We start from the raw sequence: 23,803 nt of genomic DNA, 5'->3' as shown, positions 1-23,803 counted from the left end.
TTTGAGTCAAGACAAATAAGCTAATCGAGCTAACTCAATTCATGTACGGTCCTAATAGAAAGCTTGAGTGTTCATGAGGAGTAAATGAGTTTCAAAAGAGGTAGACAGTATAAGATTCAGTAGAATTCAAAAAATCCCCAACATCATTGATAGGTTGTTCAATTTAAGAGATAAAACAAAGAAGAGCCAGCTAACAAAACAAGTCACTAAAGCTCAAAGTAGGGTTAAAATCAATGATATTTGACAATTTATTTTGTAGGAAAAAAGTTTATAATCACTCATTTTATTTTTCACTTCTCAATTCAAATTACATTCTACTCCACATATATTACCTGCACGTACAATGCTCTCTTTTCTTATGTCTTTATTATACAATATTTTCTTTTCTGAGCCATTGGCTCTATTAAGCAAAGTTAAATCATATTTTTATTTGCAAGCCCCGAGCTAATAACTCTATGAAGCAAGGATGGATTACGAGTTTATTTATTTGTCCCCAAATGCAGACTCTCCAAAATGAGTGGTTTACTTTTTCTTTGTAACCTGTCCTAAGCTCATAGGTTTTACAAAACAAGGCCAAATTTATCAACGCCAAAGTTCTAGCATATAGTTGGAATAAAAAATTAAAATTAAAATTAAAATTCAGTGAAATAAAAAACCCGTTGATTCCCTTCCTTGAAATCTATAGTTGCAAACCAACTAAAGGAGTACTCGCAACGTTAGAAAATCTTATAATCCTTAAACTCTTAAGTAATTATAAAATTTCTAACTTGAAAACTGTATACTTCGATTTATTTCAATCGATGCCACGCATCTACTGCATCACCAACAAATAACAAAACTCAAAAGGTAAGGCGCTGCTCATTCCAAGTGTTCACAAATATATAATAAAAATGTCATAAACAAAGAGTAAAATTAATCAAGGAATCAAGACAAAAAATAAATAAAAGAACAGCCCTTTACAATAACAGAAAGTTCAACTTACATGTGTGGCTATATTAATAAATTAAAGTTTTTTAACCTTTGTATTTGTACATGATATCTTTATGTCGGCCCTGGTTTCGACTACATAGATGTGCCATCTGCTTGGATCTTGGACACGTGTTCCGCCCCCTTAGATGAGGGCGCTCATCGAATCACAGCCCTTCTCTGTTTTTCACCAAATAAAGATAGAATACACACGTGCAAGGGTATAATTTTTTCATGTGACCAAATTACCCTCCAGGGTGTGAAAGGCATTCCCCGGTAAGTAAGAAATAATTATAACCTTTAGGTCGTCTCTCTATTTCTCCACTAACTTCTCGAGTAGAGTATGGTTTTGCATCTTTAAAGTAAAAGCACCTCTACTTGTTGCACAAGGCACGTTTAATTGCCCACCGGTGCGCATATCCATTGATCTAGACCGTCCGATCCAAATGTCAAAGCCCAGAAACTGAAACCATTGGACTCTCTCTCTCTCTCTCTCTCTCTCTCATCGATGTTCATCCGGCTGATCATAACCGTACGATTGATGGACCACTTTTAGGATGTGACATGTCCTAAAATCCTCACTGTACAAATACTCGTAATCATCTACTGGATGTGCTTGTATGTAGTATGTCCGTTGTTTCCCATAGCCGTCTAAAAGAACGCTAGTGAATTGAGGAAATAAGATCTGAACTAGTCAGTTGGACGGTCCTGATCACGCGATGATGCCTCCAATTCAGACAAAAATGACCCCATGAGTAATGCACGGGTTATACAAGGCCTGAACTTGTAACGCCACGTCAGATAGATCAACCATTAGACAGGTGTACATTTGATGGCCATCAGTTGGATATTCAACGGTTGATCTGTGTTCCATTTGTCTGGTAGATGAGATTTGGATCGCTGGAATCGCCGTTGCTGCTGAATATACACAATCTGATAACTTGTGGGATATATACACCGTAGAATGGCCAATTTCCAAATCATTCGAGTAGATGATAAGGTTCGTTTTGTCACTGTTTTTCATGAGAAAAACTTTGGTAGTCTGGCAGTGTGCGATGATGATACGCAGGCATCAGAAATATCTTATAAGTTGTATCCATAGCAGACAGGTAGGCAACTTAATTAGACGTATCATACTTCAATTATATTTATTTGATTGTCAGATCAGTTAGGTGGAAATTTACTGGACGGTTAGAAATGAAAATATCCGGCACTATTTCAACAAACGTCCACTAATCAGAGTTAGAATGGATTTTTGGACCATGACTAGCTACAGTTGGTTACCCAATTCAGCCGGTTTAACTTGAATCAACGTACATCACATATAGAATTTCTCAGTGCCTGTGTATCAAGCGTCACACGTTATCGGAATATCATATAATTCCCCTCATTGTTTTTTTGGTAAACATCCTCATAGGCCAGTAGACTAGCAGGCACGTATCCATCCTTATCTTGGGTGCGGCGCAGGCCTCACCCAAGACGATCCCGCCCTTGCCGTGGGCCCACCTTGATATATGTATTTTGTATCCATTTCATTTTTTCAGATCATTTCACGGAATGAGCCAAAAAAATTAAAAATTCAAAATCTCAAATGGATGGATACAGCTGAAAACAACGGTGATTAACCATTAAAAAATTCTTGTGGGCTGCAAAAGTTTTGGATCAATCTGATATTTGTTTTTTTAATTCATCCATGTTTTTGTGACATTATCAACAGGTTGGATGGAAAACAAACATTTTGAAAACGTTACGGTAGGCCACAGGAATTTTTAACGGTGGGATTTCAATCACCTCTGCTTCCTGTAGTATAGTCCACCCGTGATTTGGATCTGATTCATTTGGGCCCCACAGGGCCGCACCGGCCATCTCGGGCGAGGCCAAGGCTAATATACCCAACCACCTTAATAAAATTCTTCACAAGTGCTAGCTCAAAAGTTTTGGATCTAATTTTTTCGAATCGAGTTGAGTTGAGTTCGAGTCGATCGACTTGACTCGGCTAGATTAATATAAATATTAAATATTATATATATATATATATATATATATATATATATATATATATATATATATATATATATATATATATTTTTGTGACATTATCAACAGGTTGAGATCTATTTCTTGGAAACCCAAAAATCGAGAAGGTTTTTCTTAGATTTTGAAAACGTTAGCGGTAGGCCACAGATTTCTTTTTTAATTCATCCATGTTTTTGTGACATTATCAACAGGTTGGATGGAAAACAAACATTTTGAAAACGTTACGGTAGGCCACAGGAATTTTTAACGGTGGGATTTCAATCACCTCTGCTTCCTGTAGTATAGTCCACCCGTGATTTGGATCTGATTCATTTTTCCCTAAAATGATCTGTCGAAATGGATGGACGGCGTGGATATATAATACATACATTAAGGTGGGCCCCACATTAAGGGCCGCACCGCACCGTCTTGGGCGAGGCCAGGGCTAACCTATACCCAATCTCCTCCCACCATACTGTATCCCAGTGTGGCGTCGCAGTCGCCTATAATAATAAGAACGGTACTCGCGGGAGTAACGGACCAAATCCTGATCTCCCCTAGTGTGCCAGTGTGCCAATGCGTGGCATTGGATCTGTAGCATCTGGATCGTTCATCTTGTGGGCCTCATGATATGCATCCCTTATCCAAAAATAGTTCATACGGTACTCAGTCCAACGTGTATATGGAAATTTGGGCATTTAAAAAAATAAAAATAAAAAAATAAAAAAAGAGACAAATTTGCACATTTCAATGTACACCTTTAGTCAGCATAATTTTTGGTCCAAGGAACGATGAACGGTCCGGATCTTTTATAAAATATCTACATTAACACGTTTTGTGAGAATAGGATTCGGAAGCTACTCGCATTGAGTTGCCTCGTGAGAGTAAACGTCCTTCCATCTCGGATAGATAATGGAAGTGCGCTCCCGCACGTGTCCTTCCTCTCTTGTACGCGGCACACGTGGGAAGATCATAGTGGTTCATCTAACTGGCCCCACGAAATAACCGAACAAATTATCAACGAGCCACACGTGTATCGAAAATTTGCCCAGCTAAGGTAAACTAATAAGCGGGCAATACGCATGTGTGGTCCACATGATAATCAGATCGTCCTCATTTTGAGACGAGATATGCATAGAAGGACCCGCTGATGAACTGCGTGGATTTCGCACACGTACGCTAAGTTGCCACGTGCCGATGCGCGTGCCAAAAAGCTCGTACGGTGGTTCTGCATTTAAAATCATTTACCCATCATCTCACGTCCTTAACTTTAGAAGAAAAACCTTGATACTCTGGCAGACCGTGACTGATGATACGCAAGCACTCTCAAAATTCCATACGTAGGATATGCATAATTAAAACTAAACCGTCCAAAGTACAGGACCGGTTTTAGATTTTCCATGAACCAAAAATTACTATTTTTTATTATCTGACTAGAGGATTGCTGAACATCTATTGGACGGTTAAGAATAAAGTATCCAACGTTCCGATTACAACAAACAAGTATCTACGAATCAAAGGTCAGGATTGCTTCACCCATCTGATTTTCGTACTGTAACTCTATACATTGGTTTGAACAAGAATGCCACGTGTACTATTACTGAAAGCCTGCGTATCAAGCGTCATACCGTGAGAGTATTATAGCTCGACTTATGCTTTTAACTCCCGGTATATCTGGCGGAAACCGCCAAGAAAAAAATAAAAAGCGCCAGTCGAGCAACCCCACCTGCATCTCTCCTTTCTCTTTCCTCTCTTTCCTTTCTTGCAACAAAAAGCAAACCATACCTCCTTCAATCCCCCCTCCAAACCGAAAGCAGTAAAAAGAGAAGGACCAAAATGCCCCTCCTCCCTCTTCTCTTCTTTCCTCTCTTCTTCTTCTTCTTCCACCACCTGCCCGCCCTGACCGCCTTGCCCAACCCCGATCCCGCCACCATCCAGCCATTCTTCCCAAGCTCTCCGCCGGCCACAATCCCGGCCTTCCCCGAGCAATCCGACGTGGCGGGCTGCCCGCTCGACCTGCCCGAAGATCTCTTCCCGGCTATCGCCCACGCCTGCGTTGGGAAGGACAAAAAGGCCCCCAGCAAGGACCGCTGCTGCCCAGTCCTCGCCACGTGGCTTTATGCGGCCTTCTCTGGCACGGCGCTGAGCAGGGCGGGCAGGCTGCCAACCGCGACATACGACATGCCCGTCCTGCCCGATGACTCGGAGACGTGCGTGGAGAACCTGGAGAAGGCGATGCGGCGGCGCGGGATCGAACTGCCACGCCCCAATGCCACGTGCGACGTGGTGTACTGCCACTGCGGGATTCGGCTGCACGTGCCGAGCTGTACAGAGGCGTTTGGGGTGTCTGAGGAAGGGAAGGTGGTGGGGGATGCGAGGGTGCGGAGGCTCGAGCGCGAATGCCGCGGACCACCGAGTCTCGCAGGGTGTAACAAGTGCTTAAGGGGCCTCTACCAGGTGAGAGAATGACCCCTTTCGGTACTCCCGCGGAATACTGGTTTTTTTTGCTTAGCCTGTTGCTTTGTTTGGGAATTTGGTGGTTCGCGGTCTATTGAATATGGATTGAGAGGGAGGGATATGCAATGCTCGGGCTGACAGGTTGTATCGTACCTTTTCAGTTTGTACAATGTGGAGCCCATGGTCCAATAATCCAGAGCGTTGATACGGTGGGACCCACCATAAATGGGATATGCACCGAAAATCCTCGGATAGAGAGATCTTAGCAATAGAATATTTGCCTTTTTACAGGTTAATCGGTTTTTCATCTTGGAGATTTTTGGTGCATGGGCCATTTATGGATGGGGCCCACAATAACAATGGTTTCCATCGCTGTAAGATGGGCCCACAAAACCCTAACGGTGCTGTATGCTCCTCTAGGCCAGAGCATCATGTCATACCTCGTGAACCGGGCCCACCTCTCCGCAGTTTTGCTTCTTGTCTCAGCCGCGTATGTTGCTGCTAATCACGGACCGCCGGAGTAGACGGCCTTGTTTTGGTTGGAAGCGGATTGCCTGGATTGGGCGGCGAGTAGCTCACCACCCACCTCCATAGTAAAATGACGTGGTGGAATTTTATTGGTGGGGCTGTGCGCTGTCAGAGATGGAGATGGGGCCGTGGTGGGTGGTGAGCTGCTCACCCACCCAATCCGCGTCCCGTTGCATGCGACATGCAGTTTGATGATAGGTGGGGCCCATCGAGATGTTTGTGAGAAATCCACCCCATCCACCCGTTTTGCCAGCTCATGTTACGTCATGAGCCCGAAAATGAGGCAGTTCGAAAACTCAAATGGGCCGCAGGTTAGGAAACAGTGGGGATTGAACGCCCACCGTTGAAACTTTCGTGGGGCCACAGAAGTTTTGGATCAGCTAATATTTTGTATTTTCAGTTAATCCCAGTGTAATGCCCGTATGAACGGTTTGGATGGCATATAAACATTACAGTGTAGCCCTGGAAAGAACGGGGTAGATTTCTCACAAACACCATCTTCAGCAGTCGAGGTCGCAGGCAATCCCCGTCCAGTTACTCTGCGGACTATCTTAACTGGTAGTTTCGCAGACTACCGAAGCTTTGTTTAATTGTTTTTTTTTTTTCTGGAAAATGAAGAGAAATGATCAGGTAGGTTAAAGTGTATGAAACCTTCACCTGCATTGGACTCATTGGCATCTAAATCATCTATCTAGACCGTCCATTAGGTTCAGTACACTCTTCTTCTACTACTTGGCTTTCATCACAGCAATCAGATGGTCATTCGTTGTATCTTTTAGTTACGATCTTGTCCATCCATTTTTGCATGCCGATCAAGTGACGTCTTCGTAATCCCATTAGTATGATTTTTTTTTCAAGACAGCCTATGAAAGTGGACTAGACCTAATGGATGGTACTGATTAATGATGGGGACGCCACAAGTCCAAATGCAACTACGTGTATGTGAAGGCTCCATGCACTTGTTTTTTTTTATTGTTTATTACTTTTCCTTGGCAAGGTTACAATGTGTGTTTGCTACCATTTATTTGGTAGTGCTGGCTATCCAAGTTATCAAACCCATGGCGTCCAAACCGTGGGTTGATGCACATGAATGGCACTTGGACGGCCACGGAGTCACGACCGTTTAAGAAATAGTTTAAAAGAAACTCACACAGTAAGCTATCAGCAAGATGTGACGGTGAACGAGGTACGGGCTAGTCTAGTGGTCCATGGAACCCAACCGGTAGTGGTATTCACGCCTTAGGCTGTGATTGCTCTCCGCTGGTGATGATTTTTTTGCACGGAATGACCAAAATGCCCCTTCGTTTCCTTGTTTGGGAAGAAGGCATGTGCTGTCTTTTTCAAGGAAATGGTAATCTAAGTCCAGTAGAGCAGCGTAGCGCCCGTGCATAAACTGTTATTTAATCAGTGGGTATGCCACGTGTTTTGATACTCTGATGAAGCATGTGACTTGATACCCGTACATTTTAGGACTTGTCCAAGTGGCATATACGTAGTACAGCAACAAATGCACGAAGATTTTTGCCCCTCTGAGTCCGTCCTTCTCTATCGTGGTCCCCCGTTTTACGAAAAAATTGGCACAGGTGGGTGGTATGTCAGGTCTATAATAAAAAAAATTACCCCCAGCATTCTTTCTGGGATGGTTCTTGTGCTTTGGACCATCCTCAGTGGTGTCCAACATACCAATGGTCTGGATCACTGAACCGTGGACCCACTAGGTGCAAAATAAAAACGGGAGTACACATCATCTCACCCGACGTGCACATCGCCAATCCACCCTTAATCGAAAGGTCGATATTTTCAGCCTCGAGTAGATTATCGATTGATATGTAGCAGACCAATGGTGGACCCTCTTTTCATTGTAATATCCTACTTTGGATTGTGCATTGATTTATTTTTATTTTTTTTGGCAGCTGAATGGGGGGAAGAGAGCGACGAACGGAAGCGAGACGGACAGAAAGAACAAGATGCACAACAGGGATTGCGAGCTTATGGGGATGACGTGGCTCCTGGCCAAGAACAGAAGCGTCTACATTCCCACGGTTTCAGCGGTCCTGCGGGCTATCATGATGGGCGGCAATGATGGCTCTCCCGAACCTCGATCTTGCAGCCTCGACAGGGACGGGATGCCTTTGGCCGTTGATTCTGCTGAGCTGGACGGTCTGTCTGCCTCCATTGCCGTCCGATCTCCTTCCCATCTCGTCATATTTCTCGCCTCTCTTTACTGGATTTGCATCTTCTTCTCGTTTCGTTTCTAATCCTTTCCAACGTAATTTCATGTGTTTTTTTGTTCTTTTGTTCTTTTGTGTACATATAAATATCCAAGTTAGTTGTTTCAAGCAGTCAATTCCTTACACGCGGTACACGCCTGCGAGATCCGGACCTTCTATCAAATCGGACCTAAGCCGATGGGGCCTACCCCAAGAGTTACACGAACTGGGTGATCTCAGCCACGGATTGTGGGTCTGCTGATGATTACGGATGGATGGTTGGTAAAATGTACAACCAACCGTTGAGACTAAATATTTAGCAATGGCCCAACCAATGGTGAGGATCATCTGAATGGTGTGAGCTAGTTGGAGATGAACAGCCCGGATCTTGTACGTGTTTCCACGTGTGCATGAATTGAGAGACGCTAATTGGCTGTGCCCCTGCCAGGGAAGTTCCTATGGCCAGAAGTTATGTGGGGCCCAAAGAGATGCCCGCAAGAAATCCACTCCGTTCATCAATTTCTCAATCTTACAATAGGATAGGACTCCAAAAACCAGGCAGATCGAACTCAAGTGGACACACCAGGCGAAACAGCAAGGGTTGAACTTTGTGGGGCCCACAAAAGTTTCTGATCAGGATGATATTTGTGCCTACATATTATACAAGTGGTAATGACCTTATGGACGGTTTGGATGATATACAAACATCAGGTAAGCTCCAAAAAGGTTTTGGCTATGCAGATTTTCATTCTCACGGTTTTACATTGTGTGGCCCGACTGAGTTTTGGACTTCCATCCTATTGCGAGCTTGAGAAACGGACGGATCGAGTAGATTTTTCACGGCATCTCTATGAGACGTGAGGTCCACCTATATGCAAATGCCTGGATTGCGTCCTCCCCTCGCCTGGATGGAAATCGGTCGAGGCAGGGGACTCTGTGGGACCCACGATTATGTGTGAGTCATCCATTTTTTTCAGATCAAAATCTGAGGATGGGATCAAAAAATTGAGACAGGTATTCAAGTCTACTTGAGCCTTAGATCTACATCACTTTTGTGCTCATATCCTAAAATGATCCGAAAAAAATGAATGAACGGCATGGATTAAACCCATACATCACAGTGGACTCTACAGACTCTGTCCAGACCTACTCTGCTTCCTTAAAAGGTATGACCTGTGTCCTGATACCAGTATATCGATGGACCCGATTAAAACATCACCCAACCAAGTTAGCTGTGTAGAGAGGGTTCTACCATATAATCTCCCACTAATCGATGCTTCCATCTTTTAGCACAAGTTTGTTTTACTACAGTTGCCACTCACGGTGTGGGGACATGGTGAGACTGCTCAATGATTTGAACTCTCCATTTTCTCGCTACGACAATAAAATACGCTGCTACGGCTCTGTAATCATGCATGGGTGATGATGTTATCCTTTGATTTTTAGGGTTGAAAACTACCCATTCAAAATTTCTTTTCCTCACTGCTTCATCATTGACCCTGGCCCATCTGGACCGAGCTCAGCATAGGCATGATGTAATGTGATGTAATTAGAAGGCATTCTGCTGTAGAGATAAAACATGTATGATAGTTGTTGGTTTGATGCTATGCTACTGGAATTTCTAGGACATGGATTCCCTGCGAAAGCCCTTTGTGGAGGTTCCTATACCAGGATGTTAGGTGAGGCTGCTATGATGTTTGTGAGAAATTCATTCGTTTTTTTAGCATTTTATGACATGCGACTAAAGATGAGTCGGGTCCAAAAGCCTCCACATGAAAGGAAAAATTCGAAAAGAAAATGCCCATAGTTGAAATGTTCATGGGCTCCATACCATCTAAACTTCTTACGGGGGCATTCTCACTTGGATGAAGTGAAAATACAAAAACATTAGCCGGCATTTCCACTGGGATGAAGTAAAAACACAAAAACATTAACTTATGCAAAACTTTTGTGGTCATACCAATGTTTCAACATGGTCATTGAATCTCCACTGTTTCCTTTTTCTTTTCTTTTTCACACGCACACACACTGACACACTCATGCCGTAGTGGGATTTCACCACCTACAGATGTTTGAACCCTTGACCGGGTGTTGAAACTCCTGAGAGTCTATCACCGGAGCAAGAGTAAGAAATTATATACATATGGGTCATGGGTGTTGAAACTCCTGAGAGTCTACCAAGAGCAAGGAATTATATACACACGGGGCTGAAACTCCTGAGGCTGAGAGTCTACCACCGGAGCAAGAGTAGGATCCAAAGATATAATATCTACACATGGGGCATTCCGAGAATTGAACTCGGACCTCTTGCACCCTAAGCTAGAATCATACCACTAGACCAAATGCCCTTTGTTTCCACTGTGTACTATCGCGTTGCTCACTGGAGTTTTAACTTCACCTCATTATCCGTGCATCTCCTAAAATGGGCTTGTAAAATCGATGAATTTCTTGTAAACAGTACAGTGGGCCCCGCCTAGCATTCCAGCCCATGAACTTACTACCAAAGCCTTTTGCAAGAAAGCGCACGTGAAGCTCTATATCCGTATAAATCCCACCACATCTTGCCTTGTACCAACCTCAGCATAATCAATAGAACTCATTTGCGAAGCCGCCTAAAGGGCTGCGACACACGCTGGAACCTTTGCTGCGACGGAGGCAAAACCGATATCCTTTTAGCATCGGGTGCTCTCTGCCCATTTTTTCACTCAAGGGCTCCACTAACATGCGCCGTGGGAGCCTCCGGCTTTTTGTCGCTAAAAAGCAAGATGGATACTGTCGGTAGCAATGTGTGGAATTATTGATGTTTCCTTCGCGGGTAGGAAAAGGATCCAGTGCCCTTCACAAACACGAAATTCTCGTGCCTCCTGTTTCTATGCCTTGTACGTCGGAAATTTGTGTGATCATCTGAGCCATTCGTTCATCCATTACGGCTACCAATGGGCCATAGGCCAAAAATCACAATGATTGGACGATCCTATCCGTTTTGAGATGGGTGTACACAAACAAATCCAAGTAATTTTTGCCTGGTATCTCTTAGACGGACGAGATTGTCTGATCATTGTGACTTTTGGGTTCCTGGTCCATTTATGGTTGTCCCTGATGAACGAACGGCTCTGAAATTTCCCTTTTGTGGGGGCATTGAATCTCATCCGTCGGTTTTCAAATTTCCCAATTTTGATGGTTGTGGATGATCAGTGCCCAGTTGTGCCTGAGACTCAGGCCACCATAATCATCTCTTCTCCCGAAAATCACGCCGGTTCATTCATCAGGTAGCCTGCATGTGTTCGCTAAAAGTGGACGGTTAGAAAGCTCTCTACTGATGTCCACGTGTGTCCAACCTAATGAGTGATTAATGGGCCAGAACATCATAAGCTGTGGTCCCACCAGATGAGTGGCTGAGATCCCCGCACATTTACACTAGCTTGGCATGTGTGCCACAAATACTCTCTCACGCCTCATTTTGTGAATGAGAGGAAAGATTGCAGAACATGCGCACATGGGACTTATAGGCCATTAATCAGGTGGGCCCCCGGAGTTTGCCTTCTACCTAAAATCAAGTTGCCAAGTCGTTGCATGGGCCCCACGTGTACGAAGAAAATGAGTGGTACAGTATGTTCATACAACACGTGATCCACTTATTAGGTGGGCCACAGCATAGAAAACAATTTCTATCCATTAATTAATAAATAACAAAATACAACTGTGGTCCACTCAATGAGTGTATGTGACTGATTTTTGTTTTATATGATCTTCATGTTGTCGATAACGTATTTAACGGGTTGGATGTCACACGCACATGGATGGTTGGAATTTATCTGGCGGGTAACAGTAGCCTACGGGCCAACCGGCTGTATTTGGGACCTCTTTGTAGCTAACAAATGCTACCAGATGATAAATGATAGGGAGCCCATGCAACGAACAAAAAATATGGGGCCCACCTTGATGTCCGTGTGACATCTAGTCCGTCAATCAATTGCACTAGGTCATGCAAGGATGTGAAGTCATGGATTAGGTGGATTTTGAAACTCAAGTGGGCCACACCACATGAAACAGTGGAAATGGGTGCCCACCGTTGAAACATTTTGGCCCACCAAAGTATTTGATTAGTTTGATATTTTGTGTTTTATGTGTCGAATTGTGGGACTTGTCTTATGGACGGGTTGGATGGCATATAAACATCTAAATGAGCCTCGTAAAGGTTTCAATGGCGGGTGTCCCGTCTCCTCCATTTTCAATTCTATGGCCCACTTATGTACTGGTCTGATTTTTAGGTTTGCATCCTTACATGAGCTGATGGATGGAGTGGATAATATGCCAATTGTAAAACTTGTGGGCTATTGTAAATTGTATATGTGATTAGGATTGTCTTGTTATGAGTCCTTGTTGCTGTCTTTATGTGATTAGGATTGTATATGTGATTAAATTGTTTGTAAATTTGACTAATAATGACTAAGCTAATTATATATACAAAGCAAGTGGGTGTTATTATGTGTATATCTATTATGAGCACGTACTTGTTGTATTTTTGTTAATGGACAGTACATATTATTAAAACACACTTTTGTGTGGGATTTTACCGGTTGACTAATCATTGTAGGCACGTATTTGTTATATTTTCACCGATGATTAGTTACTATATGGTCGTTTTGTTGGATGTAGGCCAGTGGGGCCCATTGGTGAGCAATCACTAGTGGGTGGGTCCCATGTTTTTAGGTTTCTTCCGACCTCTTTATTTCGGTTAGATTTCAAATTTAACTTTGAATTTGATTTTAAATGGGAGATAGGAATATAACTGGATAATCTAGTCTCATTCAAACTTTTTTATAAATCCATTAAGAATACCGAGAGCAAAAAGAGATGAATAGTATGCGCAGAAATTTATCCATTTGGCTTGTTCATGGGACGATCTAATTCATAGATCGTGATCCGGGGCTATCTACACCGTTGAATCAGATGGGTGAATAGACTCATCTACTCCAATAGTAAATAGGCGAGCCGTTGGATCTAGAGCGTTAATCTTCAGCTTCGTGAAGGTTTCATATTGTGTAGACCGTCTGATCTTGAAGGCTTACACTTCCGCACTTCCTACATGTCCCCTTTTGATGTAAGAGTAATCTGGTAGCTAGTCATTGCGAGCATGCAAGTGTTGTATTTTTATTGGTGATTAGATCATTGTATAAACAACTCCTTTTTGGATCTTGCTAGTCATTGTAAGTATATGATTGTTTTATTTTCGTTGATAACTAGCTATTTCTTTGTCAATTAAATGTACATCCATAGGTCATTAATGAATTTAAACAATATCATACAATATATATATATATATATATATATATATATATATATATATATATATATATATATATATATATATCTATATATATATATATATATATATATATATATTCTGCATGTTGCCCAAAATGGACGTAACATGTTGTGTACATAATCTTGATGAGATTTCTCAATGAGTTGGCCACTCATTTTGTTATTGCCTGCATTGCATCAACTAATTGATGCAAGGGTACGTAAGTGCGGATCGAAGGCGTACTCAGGACCCATTTGTGGAGACCAGAGAAGAGCAGGGTGAAGCGAAGCCTGTAGCAATGGTGACTAAGCTCTACGAGCTCAACCTATGGATTCTTAAATCTTGCTTTCATTAGTTTACGTTCTTGAACATTTTGGTTACGTATGTGGGTTGTGTATATTTCCAATGGGCTTTCCTTTCTGGAATTGCATGTTGACTATATTCGCCTTGATATTCCTAATATGGTTATTTATAATTATCTTTTGATGCTACTAATTGAATGCTAGTATGATTAAAAGTGTTCGATGATTTAAATATAAGCAGATGGTAAACTATTAATGGAGTGCTTTTGAAAACATGCCCGCGTGTGATGTCGATTGAATGAGAATCTCACTAAACACACAACGTTATAAACATATCAATGTAGACTGTTTGCCGAAATTTGACACTTGGGTTTTCGTAGCAAGAGCACTGTACTAAGTGATGAAATTCCAAACATTACATTATATTATAAAATGACCATGAGACTTAACTTGATGTATGCATGTGTTGTATATCTATGTCTTCTACAAATTTTACCTCCACATGTTGGTAAAAAAATGAAGCAGATCCCAATAAAAGGTTGACCATGCTCCACCAAACAATGATGAATGACCATTTAAAAGTCACCGTGGGCTGCAAATATTTTAGATCAAGCTGTTATTTGTGTTTTCATCTAATCCAGGTCTGTATGACCTTATTAACAGGTTTGATGGAAAATAAGCATTGTGGTAGGCCCTAGAAAGCTTTTAAACAATGGGCATTCAATCACCAATGCTTCATGTGGCATCGTTGATGTAGAGAGGGTCCCGGACAGTTACATGGCTAAGATGGATCAGAAAAGGACCGGTCGACGATAAAAGTGATCCGGACAATCGAACCTTAAATCAAACGTATCTCGCAATCCAGGATGAGTTATTAGACGTAAAATATATGATTTTGAGGTAGAACGAGCTACTTTAGCCAACCGATCCAGCCATGCTAGGTTGCACAAGCCGGATTTGTAAAATACCGTCAAATCGACGGTCGTTTCCCTATTTTAATTCTATTTTTACTATAAATAGTAAGTTTTAGTTTAATTATAACTCTTCATCCGTTGGGCTTAGAAGAATAGCTGGGTGAAGCCAAATAGGACACTTACTATTTTTGGCCGAAAACCTTGCGCACTAGTAGACATCATGATCGTTTATAAATAGTAAGTTTACCATTTATAGTAAGTTGTGAATTTTTAGAGTTTTAGTCGTAGTTCGATTCTGATTTCTCTCCCATTGCTTGGGACTCCTATTTAAAGGGTTGTGGACTCGTTTTTATTCATTCATCAATCAATTTCAAATTTATTAGAATTTATTTATATTTTCCTACTTTCTTTCCTTGTGGATTTGAGAAGTCTCTGTGTGGAGTCCAGAGAAGTTCTGTGAATTTAGAATAGTTATCATCTTAAAGAAGACAGTGCTCGACCTCACATCCTCCCCTGCATTAGTCGTCCACTTATATTTAGATGTGCTTCATTTTTAGCCCCTTTCCTGAAATGAGCTAGCGGATGGGGAGGCGGATTTGCTTAGTGAGTAACTCACTATGCTTAGCGTACTAAGTAAACTTTATGAGGTCCACCATGATTTATGTATTTTAGCTGCTCTGTCCATCCATATTTTAACAGATAATTTTAGATCTTGAGACAAAAAATGAAACATATACAATGTTCAAATGGACCACACCATAGGAAATAGTTGAATTGAATGTCTATTATTGAAAAATTAGCAAGGCCACAAAAGTTTTAGATCAAGATTATATTTGTTTTTATGCTCCATCAATGTTTTTATGATCTCATGAACAAGTTGGATGACAACTAAACATCATGTGGGGCTTATAAAGGTTTCAGATGTGGAAATCATTATCCCCACCATTTCCTGTGGCATAATCCACTTGATCTTTGGATATGCTTCAATTTTGGAATCAACTGCTTAAATTAGATGAAAACATGGATGGACGGCTTGGATAGACTACATACATTCAAGGTGGGCTAACTGATTTTACTCAGTACGATAAAAGCCTAGTGAGTAACTCACTACGCAATCCGATTTCAGTGGATGGACGGCCTGGATATACACAAATATCTAAGTGGGCCGTACGGTCACCGCCTGACGGAACTTGGCGTTACCATCAGCTTATAACCGCATCAACTCCCAATATCCATCGGACACGAAAAGCGGCTAACGGCCACCCAGTTCACCAAAGCCTCTCTACCCTCCACAGAGACTATACTGCACATGCCTGCTTCTCTGTCTGCCATACACGGCTTTTTAAATATTACAAGTGGTCCACATGTTTGAGTTTTAAATACTACCGATCTAACGTATCCCATCGTAGATGGATTGTTTGTAAAATAAAATTCTCTTTAAGGAAATATTAACCTCTTGATTTGTGGCCATGAAATAGACGGTTAATAAGAGATTAGAATTTGTCCACATTCAACTGTAAAAGGCTGTAATATCTGTCGCTAAGAGTTTTCAACGGAGTAGATCTCTAAAAATTTGTGGGACTCAACAAACCAATGGTCTGGATTACCGAAATCTCTTCCTTACTTGTCACTAATTAAAACCAGTGTATACTGTGCAAAGCTACGTGTAATGCATCATAAAACTCCTCTTTATCCACGGTGAAGTATTCATACTCTGGCAGTACGTGGCAAGTTTTGCACGTGCACACCTGTATGGTACACGTGCCAATACATAACCTCGATTCAAAACATCTAAAAAGTGTGGTCCACCGCAGATGGTTCACTACCCATAAATCTCACGGAACGGCAATCCTAGTCGTCTCGTTGGTGGACATCTAATGTACAGTTGAAAATCCAATAGACAGATGGAACTCTTCCATTCCAATCCATGTGATTTTAGACGTACTTCTCCCTCATCTACAAAATTAGAGCTGTACACGAGTTGAACCGAGTCGAGCTTGGCACAACTAGAGCTGGGCATCGGACCGAGTTGAATTGGATTCGGTCCAACTCGATTCGGCTCAAAACGTAGTTGTGTTGATCCGAACCTGATTCAATCTCGGACCGAGTCTGAGACACAGAAATCGAACCGATCCGACACACGGTTCTCCTAACATGAACCGAGTCTGGCTCAGTCAGGGAAACCGAGTCGGATTGGGTTGGGTACGATTCGAATCGACTTTTTTAACGGTGAAAATCATTATCCTCGCTGCTATTTTCAGTGTGGTTTGTTTGAGCTTTAGATATGATTTGTTTGTTTTTTTTCTAAATGCTTTAAAATGATTATAAAAAATGATAAACGGTATGGATATAATAAATACTTCATTGTGGGCCCGTGTGATGTTTATCGCATTCGAGCGGAAACGGATTGGCTACTTCCCTGCCACCCGCACGGTGGCTGATGGTCTGTGCTCCATGAGACTCACCATGATGTGTGTTTTTAATCCATTCCATTCATCCATTTTAAAAGATTATTTTATCACTTGACCCAAATATATGAGAGGGATATAAATCTCAGGAAAACAATAGTGATTGGATATCCACAATTAAAATCCTCCTGAGGCCCAATGTACTGTTTATTTGAAATTCAATCTGTTGATTAGGTCATAAAGGTCCAGATGAATGGAAAAAATAAAGAATAGATGGATCCAGAACTTTTATGGCACCCAAAACTTTTTTAATGGTCAACACTCATTCAACACTGTTCCTTTAATGTGTTCGACTTGAGATTTGGATAAACCTCAATTTTTGTCTTACACCATGAAATGACCTGGAAAAATAGATGGGACGACATAGATGAAACACATACATCATTTTGGGGCCTATAGTCCACCGACCTTCCCATTTGAGGCGTTCGTACAACTCGGAGCTCGAGGCGCTACAAGCAGCTGCGTCTGTACACGACGTGTAGCGTGCCGTGCAAGTGCCTGCATTGTTGCGTGCAGCATGCCGTTCGTACACACATCATGGGACATGTGTTATATCCAAACCGTCCATCCATTTGGCGAGCTCGTTTTAAGGCTTGAGACGAAAAATAAGGTACATCTAACTATCAGGTGGACCACATTGGAAAAAGCAATGGGGAATGAACGCCTACCATTAAAAGCCTTTTCGGGGTCACAGCCTCACTGAAGTTTTGGATCAATTTGAAATTTGTTTTGCCTTTTAATTAAGGTCTTTGTGACCTTATGAACAGATTGGATGGAAAATAAACGTTATGGTGGGCCCTACGAATTGTTTAGTGGTGAAAACCATTATCTCCGCTGCTATTTGTGGTGTGGTCCACATGATCTTTGGATATAATTCATTTTTTGGATAATGTTCTAAAATGATCTCTAAAATAGATGAACGGTGTATATACAATAAATACATCACTATGGGGCCATATAACTTTGATCTCCTTTGAACCGTTTGTACAACTCGGAGCTTAAGGGAGCATCAATGCTCGTCTTCGCATGACACGCACCTCCAGTTATAGCCAATAGCTTGCATCAGCTATCCTATCCTACAACAGCTATATAGTTGTGTATGGTATTCCAGCAAACCTCTTATTATTATACTAAGTAAACTCTGTTGGAGCCCACCGTGAATGCATGTGTTTTATCCAGTCCGTCCATTCGTTTTTTCATATCATTTTATTAGTTGAACCCAAAATTGATGCATATCCAAAGCTCTAAGTGGACCATACTATTGGAAAAAGCAGAATTACTGATAAGAACCACCCCGGATCGGGTCGGGTTGGGTCAGTTCAGATCCATTCGGATTGGGCCGGTTCGGATTTGACCAGAACCTGATTTCGATCTGAAAAAATGTCGGATCTGAATGGTCCTACCCGATCTGCACCGATCCAGGCCGTCAGTTCGGTTCGGAACGGGTCGGATCCATCGGATCGGGTCAGATATGCCCAACTCTAGGCACAACTCAACTCAGCTTGGACCCTACCTCCAACTCGGCTTGGCTCAGTCCTCGAGCTTCACTGGCCGACTCAGCTCAATTCAATCTACAGCTCGAGCCAATTCAAGCCAAGATCAAGCCTCTACCATATTTTAACAAACATATAGAGTTCACTTCCAATTTCTTCCCTCGTGTAAGACAAAAGCAACATTCTACATGTATTTTATCTAATACTCCATGGATGATATCAAAATCAAGATAAAAGGGTATTTGTTTCATATCAATGTCTTCCTAACAACCAAACACTTCATTTAGTCATTTCCTCCAACACTCGGTGAGCAACATAAATGTCAAAATAACTGAGTCATTGAACTAGTTTGATCTTGAGTTCGATACGAGTTGAGGTTTGATTTCAGTCGAATAGGGCTCTTCAAGTGAGTCAAGCAAGTTAACCGAGCTAAGTCAGTTTGTGAACAGCTATATCTACAATAAACCGGGCAGTGAATTAGTAAATTTGTTAAACAATTGTGTCGGTCAAGCCCACTGTGACAGGGCTTGCATCTGCTCCTCCGTAAGGTGCACCCACCAAGATTTACTCCACATCTCAAAAATAGGCTGATCTAAAACATTGGGTGGGCCACACCACTTGAAATAGTTACCCATCATTAAAACCGTCTAGATCGTATGTGGAGCCCAGTGTGTTTTAGAAGATGCCATCCAATCCATTCATAAGATTCACTCCTTAGGATGGATGGACATCCTATAAGTTAGGCCATTGGAAACTTAGGTGGGCCACACACTACATGACATTTACTAGTTTTAGGCACAATTACACCTTTAACACTATTGTTTCTGTGGTTTCAGCTACTTGAACATTGGTCATTCTTCATTTTTAGGCTCTCCTCCTACACTGAGGGGGTGAAATCGATGGACAGAACGGATGTCACACAAACACATGTGGCGGCCTAGTAGAGCTTCGTTAATGGCAGTTATAGGAAATTGTTCAGAGGTGTACACAAGTTGAACCAGCTCGATTCAGCCCGGCCACTTGCTGACCCTAGCTTGAACTCGGCTCAGCTTAGTCCTTGAGCCTGACTAGATAACTCGGCTCATTTCGGTCAGTAGCTCGAGTCAGTTTAATTTGAGTTTGCCTGTGCAATTTTTTCACAAATACATGGACTGCACGTTCAAAATCTCACTTATGTAAAATAGCAATAGTAGTTTTACAAATACTTCATCAAACACCTCATAAGCAACATAAAAATAATAAAAAAAGGAAAAAAAAAATATTTGTTTCATATATATACTTTATTTGGCACCAACTACACTTCTTTGAGTCATTTCATTGAACACTTGGTGGGCAACATCAATATCAAAGTAACCGAGTCACCGAACTAGTTCAATCTGAGTTCGATTCGAGTTGGGTTTGATCTGAGTTAAGTCGAGCTCGGGGAAACTCGAATTTGATTTGAAATTTTTTCGAGTTAAAAAAAGTCGCTTGACTCGGCTTGAACTCAGTTTGAATGGAGTTGAATTGAGCTTTTTCGAGTCGAGTTGAGCGAGCTAACCGAGCTAACTCGGTTCGTGCACAGCCCATCAAGTGGGCACCACTTGGATCCTAACACCTACAGCGAGTAGAGTTTGAGTGGGTGTGTACAGATTTCCATGCTCCTCCATCGTATCAATTAATAAATCTCGCTACAAAGGCCACTTCGCGCGACGATCATCGTTTCCCTCCCAAAAATCTCCTCAAAGCCAACCAAAACGCGCTCTCCATTTTCCCGGCAATATACTCGCTAGGGTTTCATCATTTCCAGGTATCTTCTACCTCCCTCCTTCTGGCCCACCAAGTGATGATCTGGGCCCTTCATACAGAAGGCTCTCCTCCGTACAAAGGCGTGGTAGAACAACGGTCCAGATTCTCATCACGTGCGAGAATCTCTGATGTCAGAGATCCTTACCGTGTGGGCCACCTACCGTTTGAGCCTTCTGGATGGACGGCCTGGATCATCACGTGGTGAGGCAGAGCCTTCCTTTCTTCCGATTGCCATATCGTCATTGATTCTACATGCAAGCTACGTTTTAATGAAGTATGGAATTGGATTGCAATAACTAGTTCCAATTAAGTGGAGATAAACGGACTGTGATTTGGTTAGGATTCATATTGAGGGTTTGGGCTCGAAATTGCGATTGCTTTTCTTTCAAGTTGGACTGAAAGGGAACTAACTGCAATTTTAGTTCTAAATTCTTGTTACAATGATTAGGGAGCACCCGTAGTTTCTTTCATTTTCCGTTGATTAATTCAGATATTCGTAGTTCAGTTGGTTACTTCAAAAAAACATGGGCTAGGCTACTTTGCGCATTTCCACCATTTTTTAGATGATGGTGGCCCGTGTACAGGTGGTTTGTGTCTTCCGTTTATCCAGACCGTCCAAATGGCATGGTGCATTGTGGATGGGAGCACAGCCCCACAGCCAAGTTGATCAGATGACCTTAACCATCTAATCTTGGCCTGATGAAATAAGGATGTTGACCCATTTTGTTTTCAACCATCCTATTGGTGGTTAGTATTGGATGGTTATAAATATCGTGTTTCGGGCATAGCTTGGATTGAGGTACTCACAGCCATTTAAGAGAGAGGTGTCATACATTTGTTGGGCCAAGTGTTTGTAGAATACTGCAGGTTATCCAGTTTGTACAAGTGGGGCCCGCGGTTCACTGATCATTTTTTTTTTTTTTTTTGATATGATTGGCCTGATTGTAGATGGCATGTGAGCCAAAAGTCCTATATTGGAAGATCCTATCCATCAAATATTTGGCCTTTTTAGTTAGTTGGGACCGTTGTTGTATTTGTTTGATTGCCATGAACGAGTAGGTGCCCCCCCCCCTCCCCAGCTAAATGACTTCTGTGGGACTGGCAGTTAACATTAAGGTCCATAATTCCCATGGGGTTGATCACCTAACCATGGGGTCTGCTTGATCTTCTAAGTTCTAATTATGGGTTCCATAATATCAATGGTCTCTGCAAGGATATTCCCCTTCTTTGTTGTATCTTGGTGGTCTTTTGATTAATTTTTTAAAATTTAATTCCAAAAACAAGTGCTGACTTTACATACTCTTGGCCTGAGTACCGTACAATGCCCCTGTAAGAAATGGTGAAAGATTCAATAGTTGTCACCATTTGTCGTAATTCAACCTCTTATTCTGTTGCACAAAAGAGATGTAATAAAATGGTAAACTTTCAGTCTTTCTCAGGTCATCAAACACACACAAGCTTTAATTTCGTTTTGTGACAGCTCACAGCAGGTATTTATGCAATGGGATTTTTGCAGGTTTGATGTATCCTTTGTGTCAGGATATCCTGTCCATGCAATGAGCTTACTAAATATCATAACACATGGCGCAAGTGGCCTCAATGGCAAAAGCATGCTGTATGGTATAGATAATCTTCCCATAGAATTGTTTTATCAGATATTTTGGTTGTTCACCAGAAATCGGCTTATTGGTAATGGATTTCATTTTGTTACTAATACCATGTGAAGGATATTTGCATAGCCAGGATTGCAAATCCTCTTTGCAGTGCATTTCTGAGTATGACATATGTGTGTAACATCTATGTTGTTCATAAGGTGGGCCCCGCTTTGAGCATAACCTGGCCCAGAAACTGCTCATCAGGTGGGCTACATATGTACGTTGAATGGAGACTGGCTGTCAATTTATTCTAGCCATCCATTTTATTGCACACGAGTGGCCACATGGTGGATTTGCCTGATTCTTGGTGAATGCTGGTTCATGGTGGGCCCCTCCTTATGAAAGCTACATGTGCCATGCTGACAAGTGGACTGCAAAGCACAAATAACCGTAGCAAGTTTTTTTTTTTTTCTTTTTCTTTTTATAAATGTTATGCGCATTGTGTAGTATGCATATTTCTGCTAGCATACCAACGTAAGTCAAGTTGTTCCTCTTCAGAATTTTAATGAGAAGTATTTGACGAGTGCAATATGTTTTGAAGCTGAGAGAGGATATCGAAATGCTTTTGGCCGAAACATGAGGTAAAATGCTTGATGCATATGTTATCATTATCCATCTTTGCAAGTCAACATGCGAGGTGAGAGCATGTATGATATTGTTAAATCATTTCCTTTCTCTCAGGTTTAGCAATTTTCTTCAGTCGAATCTTTTGAAGTTGTGTTCCCGATCCTATCACAAGTCTGCCCAAAGGCTGTTGGAGGAAGTGAATGGCTATGGCACCGCAAGCATGTCAGATCGTTCAAAACTCCTTAATAAGGTAAGTTCCTGTATCCAGCGGAGTTGATATTGCTTCAACTTATTTTGATGGAGTTCGAATTACAAGAGATTTGTTTTGTGATTATTTCATAGCTCTTGCACTTTGCCCTTGCATTCTTTATAAAATGGTATTCTTGTGTTATCAATTTAATTACTTTATTATCCTTTACGTACCTGCGTGTTGCCCATGGACTTTTGGAGAATCTTTGCCCATCGAAGAGCATCACATTGACATTTGACATTGATGGAAAACATCAATATGGCTCCTACCACTACTGTGATATTTGATAGTCACTGACAATACTTCAGTGTAGGTCTGGGATAATTCTTTGTCCCACAGCCCTGGGGCCATTTACAAGTAGCTAATTAATAGTTTGCAAATGGTGTGCTAGGACCACAATAATTATTGTGAGCAAACATATTAATGAGGAAGAATTACAAGGAGTAAAACACAAGCTATATATTCTGATATAATTTACTTCACTATAAATAAAAAGAAAAGTAATGCCATTCCATTTTGACAAAAGACCAACACTCAAGTTCCACATCAATGCTCTAATTTGGGCATCTTCTCTTACCCAATCTTCATACTTTGGTGAGGTTTATGCAGGTTTGGGAGATGTCAGATATTTTGACTTTCTCTTCCTTGCAAGGAAAACTTCCACCGATGTGGCTTGTTGTAGGTAAATTGCTCCATTAAGTTTTGTCGATGTGATTTGTAAAGCCATTGACTCAGATGGAGACATAATATTAATTTTCATCTCACTCTTAGTTACTCTTTGGGAGTGTGGATTTGGAACCCCTTGGATTCGGAACCCACTGGATTTGAAACCCCTTGGATTTGAAATCCTCCTATTGCGTTTGGCACCCTGGATTGGGAAT

At 41.6% G+C, this 23,803-nt stretch overlaps 2 protein-coding genes and 1 non-coding gene across 14 annotated transcripts in view; 2 read left to right on the top strand and 1 right to left on the bottom strand.

Annotated features, from left to right (window-relative positions):
* The first annotated feature begins 4,672 nt into the window (after positions 1-4,672).
* Positions 4,673-8,260, top strand: LOC131237784 (uncharacterized GPI-anchored protein At4g28100). Its single transcript, XM_058235774.1, has 2 exons — positions 4,673-5,439; positions 7,881-8,260. The coding sequence occupies exons 1-2, from the start codon at positions 4,819-4,821 to the stop codon at positions 8,223-8,225; spliced, it is 966 nt and encodes a 321-aa protein (XP_058091757.1). The 5' UTR covers positions 4,673-4,818; the 3' UTR covers positions 8,226-8,260.
* Positions 8,261-10,454: 2,194 nt separating this feature from the next.
* Positions 10,455-10,525, bottom strand: TRNAP-AGG (transfer RNA proline (anticodon AGG)). Its single transcript has one exon. It is a non-coding gene; the product is annotated as a tRNA-Pro (tRNA).
* Positions 10,526-20,336: 9,811 nt separating this feature from the next.
* Positions 20,337-23,803, top strand: part of LOC131237782 (ATP-dependent DNA helicase homolog RECG, chloroplastic) — an 82,015-nt gene continuing 78,548 nt past the window's right edge. For 9 of the 12 annotated variants that reach the window (XR_009167418.1, XM_058235770.1, XM_058235769.1 and 6 more), the window contains exons 1-4: positions 20,337-20,451; positions 21,967-22,070; positions 22,604-22,686; positions 22,787-22,922. Coding sequence is in view for 11 of the 12 variants with exons in the window: in XM_058235770.1 (XP_058091753.1) it covers positions 22,032-22,070; positions 22,604-22,686; positions 22,787-22,922 (258 nt within the window). In the remaining variant the exon portion in view is untranslated. The remainder of the gene's footprint in view (positions 20,452-21,966; positions 22,071-22,603; positions 22,687-22,786; positions 22,923-23,803) is intronic. The other 3 variants (XM_058235765.1, XM_058235763.1, XM_058235767.1) reach the window with 3 other exon arrangements.

Source organism: Magnolia sinica, chromosome 2, assembly GCF_029962835.1.
Source record: "Magnolia sinica isolate HGM2019 chromosome 2, MsV1, whole genome shotgun sequence".
NCBI classification, from domain to species: Eukaryota; Viridiplantae; Streptophyta; class Magnoliopsida; order Magnoliales; family Magnoliaceae; genus Magnolia; species Magnolia sinica.
The sequence above is the reverse complement of the archived record's forward strand: the minus strand, read 5'-3'. Positions and strand labels throughout refer to the sequence as shown.